Source organism: Blastocystis hominis (assembly GCF_000151665.1).
Source record: "Blastocystis hominis, Singapore isolate B (sub-type 7) whole genome shotgun sequence assembly, scaffold_5".
In the NCBI taxonomy this organism is placed as follows: domain Eukaryota; class Bigyra; order Opalinata; family Blastocystidae; genus Blastocystis; species Blastocystis hominis.
This window is the reverse complement of record NW_013171860.1, coordinates 212178-230463: the sequence shown is the minus strand read 5'-3', so window position 1 is coordinate 230463 and position 18286 is coordinate 212178. Positions and strand designations below refer to the sequence as shown.

General features: G+C 40.6%; 2 protein-coding genes; both read right to left on the bottom strand.

Annotated features, from left to right (window-relative positions):
- Positions 1-5153: 5153 nt before the first annotated feature.
- GSBLH_T00003961001 (uncharacterized protein) lies at positions 5154-6044 on the bottom strand (the record flags this gene model as incomplete). The annotated part of the gene is made up of 1 exon (XM_013042788.1): positions 5154-6044. One exon carries the CDS (start codon positions 6042-6044, stop codon positions 5154-5156), a length of 891 nt encoding a protein of 296 aa, XP_012898242.1.
- Positions 6045-17651: 11607 nt separating this feature from the next.
- GSBLH_T00003959001 (uncharacterized protein) overlaps positions 17652-18286 on the bottom strand; it is a gene marked incomplete at its 5' end in the record, with an annotated part of 1133 nt that continues 498 nt past the window's right edge. The window contains one exon of the mRNA XM_013042787.1: positions 17652-18286. This exon is cut by the window's right edge and continues 233 nt beyond it. Within this exon, the coding sequence (XP_012898241.1) occupies positions 18257-18286 (30 nt within the window). The 3' untranslated portion in view covers positions 17652-18256.

Below are 18286 nucleotides of genomic sequence, written 5' to 3'. Positions count from 1 at the left end.
ATCGATTCTGGATAATAGATCAATTAGATTGTTATGTGGAATGATCGAAATGAAGAACAAACTCGATATGTGAAAACAAACAAATACCAAGAATGCATATCAATTTCAAACAATCCACATAATTGAATGAATCTATGTGAATCGATTCAGATTTCAATATAAATGAAGAGAAGATCATTTGATGGTCGGTTTGCATGGAAAGATTGATTGTTGTCACGAATCATCAATCGGATTGATTTGAAATGATTTCGTATTGTAGGTTCTGATTATTGATTAAATCATTTGATAGATCGTTTGGTCCATTGCTTACTACAACTACTACTATTATTGTTGTTGTTGCTGTGGATGTTGTTGCTGCTATTGTTACTTCTCTCTTTCTCCCCTACCATTCATTCATTGATTCCAAACCATCAAAATCGATAACAATATTCCTTGTCAACAAAAGAAGAAATGGAATCAATGAAAGCAAAGAATCAAGTGTTTCCTTTATGACAATCAATGATCCATTAATCTATGAATGAATGAATAATTGAGTGAGTGAGTAATGAAGGAAAACAGAATGAATGAATGAATAAGAAGGAAAAACAATGTGTGTCATATGATATCGGATACTGGAAGGTAGGGGAGAAAGATGGGATGATGATGATTCAACTTCATTGACACTTCGAAGTAACAATGAATTGATTCTTAATGATTTGCTTTGGATCTTCCAAGTCTAACATCACTAACTTCTGTATAATGGAGTTTCTGTTGTCCTCGTTTTGGTGACATTGGAAAGTGGATCTAAATATTGAATAGAGATGGTAAATAGATATTCCAAATCTGTTTCAAAATGTCAATCTACTTGTATCATTGGGGTATGTTCAATCGAAATCGATTCGAGTATTGTTGATAAATAGAATGGAATTGATTTCATATGATTTTCATAGATTTCAATTCCATTTGGTAAGTTTAAGCTTATCTTATCTTATCTTGTTAGGTGATTTGATTTGATTTGATTCATTGTGTTTCATTCGATTCCGTTTGATCATTTGATTTGATTTGATTTGATTTGATTCGTTTAATAGGAACATATTTCGATTGATTATGATTGGAACAATTCTATCTGGTTCATTTTACAATGATCTGTGGAATTTGTATTGTTGTTTCAAACTTATGGCACATGATTGATTCTATGATTGGTTAAAATGGATATATAATAATGATAATGATAATGATGAACATAAAACAAACAGAAATAAGCAAAACAAAACATGGAACAATCCAAACAAATAATCACATATTTCCTTATGAGAATTGAATCAATAAGAATCGACACAATCCAATTTGTCTGGTGGATAGTGAATAATAAGATGAATGTCAGAATATAAAAAAGGAATAATAAAGAAAAAGAAAATACAAAAAAGAAAAACTAAATACAAATTAGAATCATATAATACAAAACAAAAAGAAAAAGAAAAAGGAATAAAATGTACAAATATAAGAAAATAAGAAACAAAGAAAACGAAAGAATAGCAAAACAAACAAGAATAAACTAAAAATCAAAATCGAAAATGAAATAATAAAATGAACTACAATCAATTCCAAAAGTTGAAATACAACAACAACAACAACAAATGAAAAATGGAATAATCAAAAATAGATAAGCAACATCAAAACAAAAAGAAAACAAAAACAAAAGAATAATGAATCATTGAGTATTATTCAAATGAATACTATCTCAACAAACAAATATGGATTGTGTCGATTCCTATTGATTCAATTGGATTAAGTGCAATGAATCTTGTCAAAACGATTCGATTGAAGTCGTTCGATCAAGATTCATTCGAAATATGTGATTTGTGAATTCATCGGTGTTAAATCACAAACAGCATATTGAATATACAATCAAACAATGGATTCCAAGAAAGGCCATTATCGAAATACTCATATTCAAACCACAACACAAATGGTTCTCACAATATGCCTCATTATTGTATTGTGATTATCAAATGCTGATTTCATATTGACTTGTTCGAATGGGATTCAATGATTTGAATGATATCAATAATAATAATAATGATAATGATAATAATGATCAGAAAGAAATAAGAGTATTGTTATGCAATACAGTACAATGATAGATTCCAGCTAATACAATGATCGAACATAATGATTTCATGAATCTCGATCGATTCAATTGCAAAACAACCATTGAGACTACAATGTGTTTGAGTGATTGTTCCATTTGGATTCGATCGAATCAATTGTATAATTCTATCAGTCGATTGGATCGCTATCAATGAATCATTCGATCGATTCTATATCATTGATAATCGAACAAATACAAATACTACTACTACTACTAATAATAATAATAATAATCACAAGGATTGATGGTTGAATACTCATCATCAATTTGATTCTGATTCTGATTCTGATTGATCGATCCTATCCAATCATTCTATTCATGATCAACAATACCAAAGTGATCTAATGGTATTCAATATGCTGAAATAGACCGATGAATAATGTGGATGATCATACAATCATTATAATAATGATAATAATAATGATGATGATGAATGGAGATCGAAAACTAACCAAATACACACCATCCATTCAATCATTCATTCAATGGATCAATGGATTGAACAGCCTTTCTATTCTTATCAGTATTATTGATTGTGAATGATGAATTGATTCTTTACGATATTCAACATTCATTTGCATTTTGAATCAGCTATCTTTCATCCATTGATTGATTGATTGAATGATTGAGTGAATGGTTTGTGTGATATTGAAGAATACGACATTCCATCCAAATATCGAATTGTGAAACCACGATTGATATTACTACGTACTACAACTTTCAAGTATCAAACACATCCGATTTGATATTATTATTGTCAAATTGATAAATCCATGTTTTGTGACTCATTGATAAACAAACAAACAAACAAACAAATGAGTGATAGTTGGATTGATTGAATGGTGAATCCAATATGATTTCCAATGCTATTCATTCGGATTCTATTCTATTCTATTCTATTCTATTCTATTCTAGTTTCATTGCCTTGTTTTATCCATTTCACCTCTATTTGATTCTATTCTATTCTATTCTATGTATACAGTGATCGATTCCTATTCAATAAGTCAAAATCAATATCCTAATTCAATATCAATCATTCTATTGCATTGTATTGTATTATCTACCGATTTAACAATGGATTCACAAATGTGAATAATCATCCAATATCAATCGATTCCAACCATTCCATTGTGTCACTAGCAAATCCAATCTTATTATTCACGATGATTATTCATGATAATGATAATTCGAAGCAAGCAGTTTCCTATCAATATTGAACAAATCCTAGTTCAAACCTATTCAAACCATCATTTGTATATTATTATTATTATTATTGGTAGATTGAATTCATCATTTGTGAATGTTCAATATGTGATCATTGGCTCATTGGTAATAATAATAATGATGATCGAAAACAATGATTGATTGATTGATTGAAACAACAATCAGAATTCAGTATCATTGTTAAAATGGTAAAGAAGAACATCATAATAATCAGGTAGGATTGATATTTTGATAATTATAGAATCATGAATTGTGATCAAGAATCGGTTTCAAACAAACAAACAATCAATCACTCAATCAATCAATGGAAATGTTCCTAAACAATGACGAATCACTGAACAATTCAAATCAAATCAAAATTATAGATTGAATGCTTGATTTAGTGGACATAATTAGCGAGAATGGAAGAAACATCTATGAATCAAATCAAATCAATCAAACTATACTCGAAATTGATTTCGATCGAACATGTCGGAATGAATAAGGTAGCTTGACATTTCGAAGATTTGGAATATCTAAATACTATCAATATTCAATATTCAGAAATACTTTCTAATGTCACTACACGAGAATCATAGAAACTATAATCTACAGAAGTTATTGATGTTAGATTTGGAAGATCTACAAGACAAATCATAACCAATCAATTCATTATTACTTCGCATTACCAATGAACAAGAATCATCATCATCACTTCCTTGAAGTGCATGTTCACCGAGTTGAATGGATTGTAATGATGGAAGATCTACATCAATCATTTCATTCCAATTCATTCAATACTTTCAATTATTGTTGATAAGGAACCACCGAATGCACTATAACCTAATGTAATGGATTGTAGATTTGGAAGATCTATACATCATTCAAATATTCAATATCATATCAATACCTCGAATCACAAATGAACCATAGAGGAAATTGCATGAATAACTTCCAATTGTACCAATCTGAATGGACTGTAATTGTGGTAGATTCTTCAATTCAAAGTCGCCAGCATAATCACTGAAACTGAATTGACCAATTTGAATGGATTCCAATGATTCACAATTCAATATGTGGAATGATTTTGATTTGTCATCTCCCCAATCATTCTTTTTCTGCGTAAATGAATTGCTTCCGATTTTGATAGTTTTCAATCGATTCAGTCCATCAATTTTGAATGTTTGCACTGATTCAAAACAATTATCCCCAATTTCGATTGATTCAACTAGAGTAAACCGCGAGAAATCAAATATTGTATATTCAATATCATTACAGGTCCAATCGGGAAGAATTATTGATGTAGTGGATGAATCCATTGATTGAATGAAATCGAAGTAATAGACTTTAGGAAATAGTAGTTCAGAAACATCTAAAATCAACTGAAAATATGAATAGTTACTGTTGACAATTGGATGATGAACTTTCTGGAATGAACCAGGTAGTTTGACATTTTGAAGATTTGGAATATCTAAATACTATCAATATTCAATATTCAGAAATACTTTCCAATGTCACTGCACGAGGATATTCGAAACTACCTCCTTTAGAAGTTATTGATGTTAGATTTGGAAGATCTACAAAACAAATCATAACCAATCAATTCATTATTACTTCGCATTATCAGTGAACAAGAATCAACCAGTGGACTTCCTTGAAGTGCACATGTACCGAGTTGAATGGATTGTAATGATGGAAGATCTACAACAATCATTTCATTCCAATTCATTCAATACTTTCCATTATTGTTGATAAGGAATACTCGAATGCATCATAACCTAATGTAATGGATTGTAGATTTGGAAGATCTATACATCATTCAAATATTCAATATCATATCAATACCTCGAATCACAAAGGAACTATCTTGAAAATTGCGTGAACCACTTTCAATTGTACCAATTTGAATAGATTGTAGTTGTGGTAGATTCTTCAATTCAAAGTCGCCTCCAAAATCAACGAAACTGTATTCACCAATTTGAATGGATTCCAATGATTCACAATTCAATATGTGGAATGATTTCGATTTGTTGTTTCCATACCAGTATTCATTCTGAGTGAATGACTTGATTCCGATTTTGATCGTTTTCAATCGATTCAATCCATCGATTTGGAATGTTTGCACTGATCCAAAACATTCATCGCCGATTTCGATAGATCGTAGCCACTCGAATCGATTCAGATCCAATGCATTCAAATCGTTACAGCAATTCGATGAAATCTTCAAATCGGTCACTTGCAAACTCACATCGGTCCATTTTGTAGATCCAGTGACGCTGAATCGAAGAGGAGCAGGTTCTTCGCGTTTTGGAGCAGGAGCAGGAGCAGGAGCAGGAGCAGGAGCAGACATCGGAGCGGGTTTGGGTTTGGGTTTGGGTTTGGGTTTGGGTTTGGGTTTGGGTTTGGGTTTTGGAGTTGTGGATCGAGTGTACCATCCATCATAGAGATCTCTTCCACTCACTTCCACTCCATCTTTCCATTCCACTTCGCGAGTAGCAATCCGAGTTTCTTCATCGATCCAGTATCCTCGACCATTTCGAAGAAACGATTCTTTCGATTCATCATACACGAATTCACCCACAAACAGGGGAATTCGATTCGAAGCGATGGTATTGTCACCGTTTCGCTTGAACTCCGTCATAATAGTTCCTTCGATCTTGCGGATGATCTCCACAAGCTTGTTTCCCTTCCATATTCCCTCGAGCAGCATGGCACCCGTTTTATCGTCATATTGGATGCCCCATCCTTCTCGTTCTCGCTTCTCGTTGAACTCACCGTGATAAATCAGGTGATCACTTGCATGCGAATAGATTTCCATACGCTCGCCTCGGACATGGTTTATAATACGATAAAAATCATGCTGATCCAGAATTTCGTCAAATGATTGGACAAAAGCGACACGTCCATTTTCGAATCGGGTAAAGTCGCCGATTTCGTTCTCGTCCGCATCCACCTCGTAACACATCTTCAGTATGCCATTTTGGAATAGGCAAACCTTACCAGCTCTCGTCAACGTGTATTCATCCTCGTGATCACCTTGATAATATTGGAGGCCATAGTTGCAGCCTCCAATAGTGATTTCCTTTGCTTCACCACGCGTTATGTAACCGTCCAGGAGAAATTCGCTTCCCTTAAGTTCTTGCATTCTACCTATTTATGATCACATATCCTTAGCCTCTACTCTTTGAATCCGTAATTTGTAGCCAAATATAAAGAATTTATGAAGAAAACAGAGAGATCAGTTTGTTTCCGTACACCTAAGTATTCTTCATATTTAAAAATTATGATAGAGTGCTACCATATACACATTGGATCCAAGATTTCCAAGTGAAGTACTCACTTGTGTTTCGCATCATTTTGTTCACATTTTTGTGGTTGAAATAGTTCGAGGTATAGATATTTATAATATTTATAATATCAGGATTGTTTGGAAACACTCAGAATGGAAAAGTCCATTTTGTTGTCTACTATGTCTGTATAGGTTGTATATTTATGATATCATAGTGAAATCGTGTTATGAAGCAAAAATTTGGTTGTTCACTCCACTTTGTCTAAATAGTCTATATTATCATTATTATTTCGATAATCCAATCTATCCATCCATGATTCTAGCCAAATCATTTTGACTTGGGAATGGTTGGGTTTGAAAGCAATTAAAACTAGTAAAACTAGTAAATCAAATCGAATGGAATGGAAATTGGTTTTGATCCAGCGATTTTCACACAAAGAACCTAGCTTCGCACATCGTTAACCATTCACTCCATTTTCTATCATTTCCTTATCCTAAACCAACCAACTAACTCTAAATACACTTTCTTTCTTTCTTTCTTTCTTTGTTTCAACTATCAACTCACAGCACTCTATTATTATTATTATTATCAACTAGAGTCGTTTGGTTCCTCGTTCTGGATTATTCTGTTCATGTTTCTAAATCATTCCAACACCCTACACACTCTAAATCTACATTTTCCTTCTTTCCTTCCTAAACACATTTTCGATTCTCATTCAAATCCTACAACGCTTCAACCATTCCACATCTCTACAATTCCATCCATCCATCCATCCATCTTCCAAACCAAACACCGCAACCATTTCTCTCTTTCTCTCTCTCAGCAACTGCCAAATCGGTCTGGATCGTGGAAACGTGGAAACATCGCGACCCACGGCGCACCAGGCGTGATCGACGAGGTGGGCGCGGATGAGCGCGCCGGTCACGTCGTAGGCGAAGAGGAAGCGGAAGCGGAGGCGGAGGCGGAGGCGGAGGGGCTGGGTGACGGAGACCACGGTGGCGTTCTGCGCCCAGTTGGACAGGAAGAGATCCAGAGAGCCCGGTCGACTCTGCACACCTTCGTAGGGAGCCACGGACCCCACCCCATCGCCCACCAGATTCCTGCTCACTCACACCCACACCCACACCCACACCCAGAGCGAACCGGTGAGCGAGGAGGTTGGCTCGCCGTCCACCACCAACACCCAACGAATTCCGACGTGGCCATCGTGGACACTCCGAATTGCCTGCCCATCCACTCGGCACTGCCCACTTCGCTCGGGACGCACTCCAGCGTGTAGGAAGTCGCGGGGATCCCACCCTCCAACACGTCCCACACATCGCGTCCCGCGGGGAACCAGACGGTTCGGCGGAAGGAGGAAGTCGCGGGAGCGCGAAGCTCGCACGTGGCGGTGCAGAGATCATGGAAGGATCCGGTAATCGCCATCGCACAGTCCCACTCAATGCCCTCCGCCTGATTCCACACACACCGCATACAGAACCGCGGGGATCTTCTATTGGCGGGAGAGATACCCGGTGAACGCGGACACGCTCAGATAGATGGGCGCGTGCTGCACGCTCTGCACGCTCTGCACGCTCATTGCACGCTCTGCACGCTCTGCACGCTCTGCAGGTCCAGGAAGCAGTTCGTGCTGGCGACCTCGCTCTCGCTCTCGCTCTCGCTCTCGCTCTCGCTCTCGCTCTCGCTCTGGATCACGGCCATCGACGCCATCCACGAGCGTCGCACCACGTAGTACCGAATGCTGGCGCCGCCCAGCTCCGCCGGCTCTGCCCACTGCACGCGCAGCGAGGTCGAGGAGAGCGCGGCCACCTCGAGGTTCTGCACCGCGCCGGGCGCGACGACATACGCGGCGAGGGTGATGGGAGAGGAGGCCTCGGAGAGGATGGAGCACGCGGCGGAGCACAGCGCCACGCGCACCCAGTAGGCCACGCACGCATCGAGAGAGAGAGCGAGAAAGAGAGAGCTCGGGTTGCTGGACGTCGCCCTCTTGGAGGAGCGCGTCGGCGGCGAAGAGCTGGGAGTGGGAGCCAACCAAGGCCTGCACGAAGAGCTCGCACCACCACCAGACCCAGCGCACCTGCGTGGCTTCGAAGGCGGCAGCAGCACGACGGGCGCGGAGGGAGGCAGGCAGGCAGCAGCACGACGGGGCGGTAGACGGAGAAGGACGCGAAGGCGGACCAGGAGGCGCCCTTGCGGACACGCCAGCTGATGGCCATCACGCTGTTCACAATGGCGCCCGCCACCAACACGGAGCGCGTCTCGAAGAACTGGCTCTGCACATTGCTGCCCATCAAGGCCATCCATCGGGGCTTCATCGTAGATGCCACGGCTCCAGGGAACCTCCATCTGCACAGACACGCTGCGCTGCGCTGCGCCTACTCCACTTCCCTCATACCAATCGCGCTCTCCACAATCCGAGCAGGCCACAACCGAACGCCAACCGAACGCCAACCGAACGCCAACCGAACGCCAACCGAACGCCGGCGCGGGTCGAGAAGGTCGCGATGAGGGTTTCCGCGGGGAAGGGGAGGCCGTTTCGGGACACCAACCTGTTGGCATTGATGTAGAGCGTGCGTACCTTCGCAGAACCGCGGGAAGGAGCCATCGAAGGCGAAGGCGAAGGCAATGGTGTAGTCGGAGATGGAGATCGCGGTGGTGGGATAGGAGAACGTGGCCTCGGCCAATTCAAACACGATGTGCATGTTCATGGGCTCGAATGGATCGTTCATCACCTCGCCCACGCCCACATTGCTCGTGCAGTACATCGTGGATTGCTTCCCATCTCCCATCGTCCACAGCGCCACGTCCCTCGCCCCATCGCCCGCCACGCAGCGCAGCGCAGCGCAGCATCGGCAGGATGGGCTGACAGGAGCCCGTCCCCTATCGATCGATCGATCGATTCCCACTGCTGATAGGCGTTGCACCCATCCGTGATCATGCCCCACTAGTCCACATCGCACTTCGTATCCAACACTTGCCCCAAGTGCCCTTCCGGCTACCCCGCCACTTCGTCCGCGGGGCGCACCACCGCCACGCACCTCACCTCTCTTCCATTCCACCACTTCCCACACGCCCGCACCACGCACACCTCCACCTTCCCATGCTCCACAGACCCACAAATGCACAACTGCACCGTCTTGGAACTCGCCTGCTCCCACTGCCCATTCCAGTTCACTCGGCTCCCATCAATCAGAGGCGAGGACCGTACCCACAGCAGTTCCCATACTCCGCCTTCTTGTCCCATTCTCCCAAGTTCCACACACGCTCCGCTTCTACAAACCTACAGCTCTTGCTCCCATAGTTTGCCCTTTCACTCATCGCAAATCCGTTCTCTCTACCACACTCTACCACCTCACAATATGAAAATGAAAATACGAGAAACAGAACAGATATCCTAGGCAAGAACGTCGTGCCTGTACCAGATACCTCCCACGTTGCAAGTTATCTCCATGTATCCGCGGTCCCACATGGCATGAATGGGTTCGCCACGTTGCACAGTTTGAAGTACAGAAATTCTCACTCGGAGCACACTCCACACAGCAAAAATGGAACCAGGGTCCACCGCCATTATGGTATTGAATGCGTTCACGATGCATATTTCACACACACAGTTTAGTCAAAGTAACGATAGCGCACACTACACTAGCTTCTTCAAACACACCAACTTGACGACAGAACCCATCCCAGCTACAATACTTACACTCCCACAACACAACACACAAAAACACATAGAAGTCCGAAAACAAAACAAAAGACAGGACATACAAGTCCAATTCCAAATTTTGAATACATTCAAACCCAGTAAGACGAAGCTAATAGCTTTTATTGTAAAACAAATGATTTCAAAAATACACAGGAATTGTGCAATTGTGAAAATAGTGTTGAAATTGGGTATGAGTGGAAGAATAGATTTCGAATAGGGAGGGAGTTGTTTTTACTGTGAAGTGGAAGGAGATGAGCGGAAATGGGATATTGTGGAATGAATAGATCGAAGAGTGTTGTTTCCAGTGGAAGCGTTTTGTTTTTCGTTCTATTCATTTGGAATCTACTCTAGATGGGATAGAAAGAAATAGAGTATGTAGAAGATGATGATAGGAATGAAAATGGAAAAGCTAGCGATAAACAGTTTTTGGGTTATCATTTATAGTAATAATATGTGAAATGTGTATAATAGAATCGAATAATAGAGTTTGTGAGAAAGGTGGGTGTGTCGTTGAAGAACTGAGCAAAATAAGGTAGAATACATAATATATTTTATACGAACAAATAGAGATATATTCATATTCCACTGTTTCTAGGTTTTTGGATAGTTGGTGTCCAGTTTTTGTCGTTTTGATGCACTCTGAACCTATCAGAGTTTGTTATATTGCCAGAGAATACTATCCCTTATTCTAACCCATATAGTATCCCCCACCTGCCAAATAATGCAGAATATCTCCTATTTAAAGGAAGGATCGAATTGTACACTTCAATAGGGATACAAAGTGATTCACAATGTTGTTCTATTACGAGCATGAATAACAATAGTATACATAATACTTGCTGTTTGAGTTGGTTGATGAAAGTGAAATGCTTTGGTTCCCAACTCATTAGGATGAATAGAATTACTCACTAATAGTGATATCAGTATTGTTGATGATAAAGCTGAAATCCATAAGAATGGACTCTATGGGAATGAGTAGTTGTCCAATATCAAGCTGTGAGACATATCTGGCTGATTATTTGTTGGAGGCAACAATCAAACTATTACTTTTCAGATATAGATATATATATGTATATAGAAGATAGACATTGATATCTATCTTCTTGAATACCTTACTGAAGTTGTACTTACAAGATATCGTGAATGAGATGTACACATTCGAATTCAAGGAGATCGGACGGTCATTCGCGTCTGTCAGTACCCAATCAATGGAATCCAAGTTCGTTTGTTCAATCACATCGATCGATAGGTTATTCCAGGTGATCATGTTGTTTAGTCCCATCGATACATGAATCAGGTTATCGATCAGCGGACTCTTCAGACCGAATGTTTGAGTATTGATACTACTGTAGACTCGGATCACACTCATGCCATTCGTGATGTCGTAGGGTTCACTCGCTAGCATACCTGCCTCAACGACACCTTCCAACTTGAGGATACTCGTGTAATCAGGTGCGCCACTAAGGTCAACAGCGGTCGCCACGTCACTATTCAGGTATGCTCGGTTAACATCGTCTACCTGGATGGAATCGGCTATCGCACGGCATAACTCGGTAATCGAGTAGTAACCAGGACCGACGTTGTAGACCATTTCAAACCCTGACAACATTTGAACCTTCACCACATTCATTGCACGAATGTTCCAGAGAGACGTTGTATCGATCTTGCATGTAATCGAAGTGATCTTGTATACAAGGTCACGAGGCATGATCACGGTATTGAACGTTTCATGGTATCGTTCGTTTTTCTTCGGAATTACTGTATTGTGGTTAATCACACTCACCGGTAGTGCACGATTATGACTCATTTACTTTGTAGAACATGAAAGTGAATGCACACCATAATCGGCATTGGCAGGGCAATCGTTGCACCAGTCTTATCGGTCAATGAGAATGACCATTTGCGACTTTTGGGTACCACGACGTTCATGTGTGCATTCTCTGTGTACTCCTCGTTCAATACAACCAACGGAGACTGTCGTCGTTCTTGCATGTTGTTCACTCGATCAAGGACAAGACAGGTGCCAGTCGAATCGCCTTTCATAGTCATTCTGTCGATCACCATGTCGCGTTTGATGAGATTGTTACTCGTGAATTCATGTTCGTACGTTCGAGCAATGTTGAACACTAGATTCATTTATTGATTACGGTAAAGCCGATTAGCAGGTACACGTTCCCAATGAACGATAGCGGGTCACCATTTTCGTCCTTCAATTCGTACACGATGCGATCAAGCAATTCAGAACATGGTACCAACATGCGATTCTTGTAGAAGTAGTTCTTGTACAAGCTGTCCATCGGGACATTCGCAAGCAGTGGTATCGTCTTGCTTTTCACGATGTTGCAATACAACTGTATGTTCGATAGACCGTTCGTGATATCGACAGGATACTCGGCAACTATTGGACCATAGTTGGCATAGTACACACCATCGTCGAAAGGGATACGCCATGTATGCGATTGCGATCCTGAAGCGGGAACTATGGTTCCCAGGTTGCCACTCAACGAGAACACGTAGTCAGCTTGAATGTAGTACCCATCTGACTCAGCTTTCCATCGTATGTTCAGTGCAGCCGAGTCAAAACACTGGTTCATGTGCCATATCATGTCAGCCTGTGTCAATCGTGATGGTATGGTCCACGTGTGGTTCACCGTGTCATCCGTGTACGTAATGACTGTCTCAGCAGCACTATCGTCCAGTGTCATCATTACGTACGGGAAGCGAATCGTCGTATTAGCCGTGTACGACTCTGATTGTTCCCAGTCAACGAAGGTAGCCAATGATGGAACAACAACTTCATCATTCCTCACATACGTAACACGTGTTGGTTGTATGAATTCGATCGACACAGCACGATCGGAATATGTACTACCTTTGATCATATTCGTCACATTCAGTCCATCGATGTTCGCCATCGCAAACTCGTAAGGTGACGTCAACTCGGGCATTCTGATGTAGCAATTGCGATAAAACTCGAAATAACAAGACAGATACACACCACCTGGTTCAGCATATGGTCCGGGTATAATCTTGAAACATGGATTTTCACAAATCAATATGAATCGTGGTTCTGTACCATTTCGACATCCCATTCGTACTCGACCACCATTATCTGCAATGACATATACCAAGTACCCTCCGAGAGACGCATCTACATATATCTTATTGATCACATTAGCTATCATATTCACGATATCAACAGCGCTATAATGACCTCGTTGGATTGTGAGAGGTCTTTCGCCATATCCACGTATTCCAAGTATAAAATTCGTCGTATCGATAAACACTCTCGTGTGATATACACTATCCTTGGAATACCAAGGTCCGATCGAAGAACCATTCGATGACACCAAGTCACCTGTATTTTCCGATGTGATATGCAATTCCAATTCTGGTGCATAGTCCTTCGCAGTCCATGACATGCTTTCTCTATTGTCATTCACCGTCCACGCAATCGCATTCTGGTGAGATGGAGGTAGTTTCATAGCACTCGCATATCGAGCATTGAACTCATTAATACATGTGGTTGTAAGAGTATTCATCTTGATCGGGGTAGACGTATCCTCCGTTATGTAGAATTCACCACTATCGAGTACTGAACCATCAGCTAAACGCATCGTGTATGTCGCGAGAAACTTTAGCAGGAACCGATTATCATTCGTACGCATTTTCCAGTCATACGCAATGAAGGTGTTTGATCTTATATACGCATGACCACCAATACCTTGATCATTCGTCATATCAGGTGGGGAATCGCTTTCAGGGTTGAACGAAGCTTCCACAGGTCGTTCGATGCACAGATTGCGTACCGTTGATGCCAATTTGAACCATGGAGTCCAACCAAAACCATCGATCGTCGTGTCGACACTGGATCGATCGAAATACCATCCGTCTGCTTGGACATTGAAGCGTACATGATCATCCTCGATCGTCATTGATATGAGAGGAAGCACTTTCACCATTTCAGTACCGACAGCCTCGATAAACTCGGAGAACGTGTAGTAACCGACAGGCAATGTCAACATGTGCGATTCCCTGCTGTCAGTAACAACCACGTGATTACACGAGGAAGACAGGTAGTAGCGCTTCGGATTATCCACTCCTTTCACCAAGATGTCCGATTCGAATCCAAGGATCGACCTGATCTCTGGTGCATTCGTGAAATCAATCATGTAGAAGTGATTCACCGTGATGTGGAACGCATTCTCACCGCTATACACCAATTCGAACAGGGCATCACTTGCATTCAGCTTTGCAATGATCGTTTCGATGTCGTATGCACCGCGTGGTATCGTGATCTCTTGAATCGTAGCGCCAGCATTGATTGGCACCACTTGATCAGTCGGCACATTGTGCAACACGAAGTCCGTATACAACGACACAGACGAGATGTAGTACTGGTCGAACGAGAGAGGATTGTCCAGCTTCACTTCCTTCTTCGTAGTATTGTCGAACACTTCGATCATGGAGAACTAATTCGCAGAGGTAATCGATGAAGGCACTTCATCATACACGTCATCAATCGTCAACTGGAGTTCGAATTTGCCGTTCAGTCGCATCGTCTTGCCATCCATATCGCGGAACACGAACATCAATTGATCAAACCGAGTGATCATTGGTATGCACACGTCTTCCACAGTTCGCACGTAGTCAGCCGTTGGATCGTCAATGATCATTGTGGTGAGCAGGTTGTTGTTCTGGTTGGCAATCTTCAAGTCCGATGATCGCACGATCGTCGAGTAGACCTGGATCACTTGGCGATTTCGAGTGATATCAATCACGTTCGATCCACTGAACGAAGCAGGTAGAATGACCGTTCGTCCATCCAAACCGAGGATCTCACGAATGTCAGGTGCATCTGTGAAATCAATGGTGTGTGGAGACTGAATCCAGATACAGCCGAACGACGAGGCGTTCGTCGATATGGAGAATGTAGTATCGGTCATGGTATTGAGCATGGCAATGATCTCACTGATCGTGTAATAACCAGCAGGGATCGTCACTTTCTCATCATTGCTGTTAGTAATCACATTCGTCGTGTCCACGTTGTTGAACATAGCCTGGGCATCCTTGGGTCGAAACAGGACAGTCATGGAAGTGATGTAAGGATTCTTGTACTTGTACGGATTAATCTAAGTGAATGAGCCATTGGTAGGTGAGCCTTGAATAAGCATGGAGTAGTGCATGGTCTTTCTCTCTTTACCATTATATAAAGGGCAGACAATTACCACATTGGTAGAAAAATGGGTTCACGCTTTTTGCGTCGTGGTCTCTGAGGTAGGCAATGGGCAGCAATGGTCTAAAAGGCAACCAGGTAGAAAATAGTCGAAAAAAATTTCGCGCTTTATGCGTCATTTCCCTACTACTACTACTACTACTACTACTACTTCGATTCTCTTCTGTCACAATGATCATCCATATTGAATACAAAGAATGATATTGCAGAGAAAGGAATGTGGTTCATAGATTGAAATGGTGAATAGGAATCATAGTATCATTAAACAAAACAATCGATTGAATAATATGATGGATGGAATGTGTGAATCCTATGAATGAAAACCTTGCTTTCTATTTGATCAACAAAACAATGTGAAATGCAATGTGATTAACATAGCAATAGTATTAAATAAACAAGTAATATTGAGTGAATGAATGAGTGAATGAATATGCCATCCATCATAGAGATCTCTTCCACTCACTTCCACTCCATCTTTCCATTCCACTTCGCGAGTAGCAATACGAGTTTCTTCATCGATCCAGTATCCTCGACCATTTCGAAGAAACGATTCTTTCGATTCATCATAAACGAATTCGCCCACATAGAGGGGAATTCGATTCGAAACTATGAATTTGTCTCCATTTCTTATCAACTCAATCATAATGGTTCCTTCAATTGTGAACGTTGTCCTCAAGTATGTAATTCTACCAGATTCCTTTGATCAGCGTTCTATCCGTTTTTTCTTATTATTGAATTACTATTTTTCTCATTCTCGCTTTTCATTGAATTCTCCCAGGTAATGCAACTTTCCAACACAATGAGAATCGATTTCTTCCGCTTTCCATTAACATGGTTTACAATCTGATTGAAGCTTCGTTTCGTCCGTTTTTCACATGACTCGTCATTTCAAGCAAATCCGTTTTGAAATCGAGTGAAATCTTGGATTGGAGTTGCCCTGTTTATTCTTTCAAAGGTTATCGTGTTTATTTTCATTTTGAAATATACAAAACCCAACCCATTCTTTGTTATTGTACTTTTGTTTTATATATCGGCCTTTATTGTAATGCAAGTGATGATTTTAACTACAAATGACAATAGTAAAAATAATAGTAATATTACTATTACTAATTACAGATTCAACAAGAGTATAATAGCCATCAACGGAGATATTTGCCTCCATTACTTACAGTGTTATGGCTTTCGTATTTGTGACTATTCATCCATTCATGATGTTTACTTGTAGAATCCTTAATTTATAATGAGGATAGTAAAGTCTATTATGTTCAACAAGCTTTCTGATCAAGATGGGTAGGTTTAGTTGTTCAATTCAATCTATTCTGGACTTTATACTAACACGAAGTTATAATAATACGAATAATATCTGTCTTTGAATCAATTGTCATTCTTATTCCATTTATTCCAATAGAATGCATGTATGAATGAATGAATGAATGAATGATGAAATCCCTGATCCTTTGTATTGCCTGTTGTAAAATCCTAATTCTAAGTAACTATGGCTTCTATCATTCATATACACACTGTGACTCAAATTATAGTGTTGTTTCAATCCCTGTTGAGAAGCAGTGGAATTGGCCAGAGTAGTAGCATTAGTAGTGATACTGTAAAAATCCTTCCTTACAGATTCATTCCGATTCCACAGGCTTCTCGATCAATAGAACCAAGTTTTTCTATCACATTGAAACAAATTTGAACACGAATAACCAAGCCAAACTATATAGATTACTGACCTAAAGATTCTGGAGCATTATTACACTCCAATAACTCATTGCTCGCTAATCACGAAACATTTCTAATGTAATTAAAATATACTCATAAGTTTCAAATGAAGGGTGTTATGAGGGTTCGTAATTGATGGACAATCATTCCCATGAATACGATGAAACCTGAAGAATATAGATTGTAGATTATATCGATAGATTGAGTAATAGAATAGATTGAACCAAAAAATCTATATAAATTGGGACGACTACTGAACAAATAGCAACGCTTATTTTTTGCAAAAGAACTATTTTCCTATCAATGAATCATTCCATGGCCTTAATTGCTTGTGTGCTTGATGATAGAATGGTATGTAAAAAACAATGCACTTTACATATATCGGCGATTCTTTTGGTTTCTATATCTGGATTGATATCGCTTCTCTCCGCGTTGACGCACAGGGAAGGACTTCTCCACCATTCCGAACTTTTTCTGTCGCTCAGCACGCAGTTCTTCTGAGACAGAGTTCATTCCCTGTCCAGAACGGCCTTGTCTTCGACCCAGTGATTGATTGCTTTCCACTATTCCGAACTTGGCTCGACGTTCTGAAAGTAGTTTCGCACGCTACGTGTCAATTTTGTGGAGTAATCCAACGTTATTGTTATTGTCATTATTATCACTATTGTGGGTAGATCCAACTTGTGCAGTGGAATAAATTCGAAGCAGTTGCTGGCGACACGATTCACGATCGAAAGAAGTCCCGAATTTCTTGCTGCGAGCCTCTCGCTTGTCCAGCTCGGCCTCGATGTCCAATGACTCAGCCCTATCTGGGGAAACTTCAGAACCATTGATTGGAGCTTTACCACCTTCGATCGCTTCAGGACCTTCACCACCAACCGCAGAAGTGCACGTAGCCTCTGTGTTTTCGATAGATTGCATTTCATTATATCCACTCTCTGCTGCTGACCGAACTGGAGACGAAAGTCCATCCACTACCTCGGTTTGAGTCGTATCATTTTCCT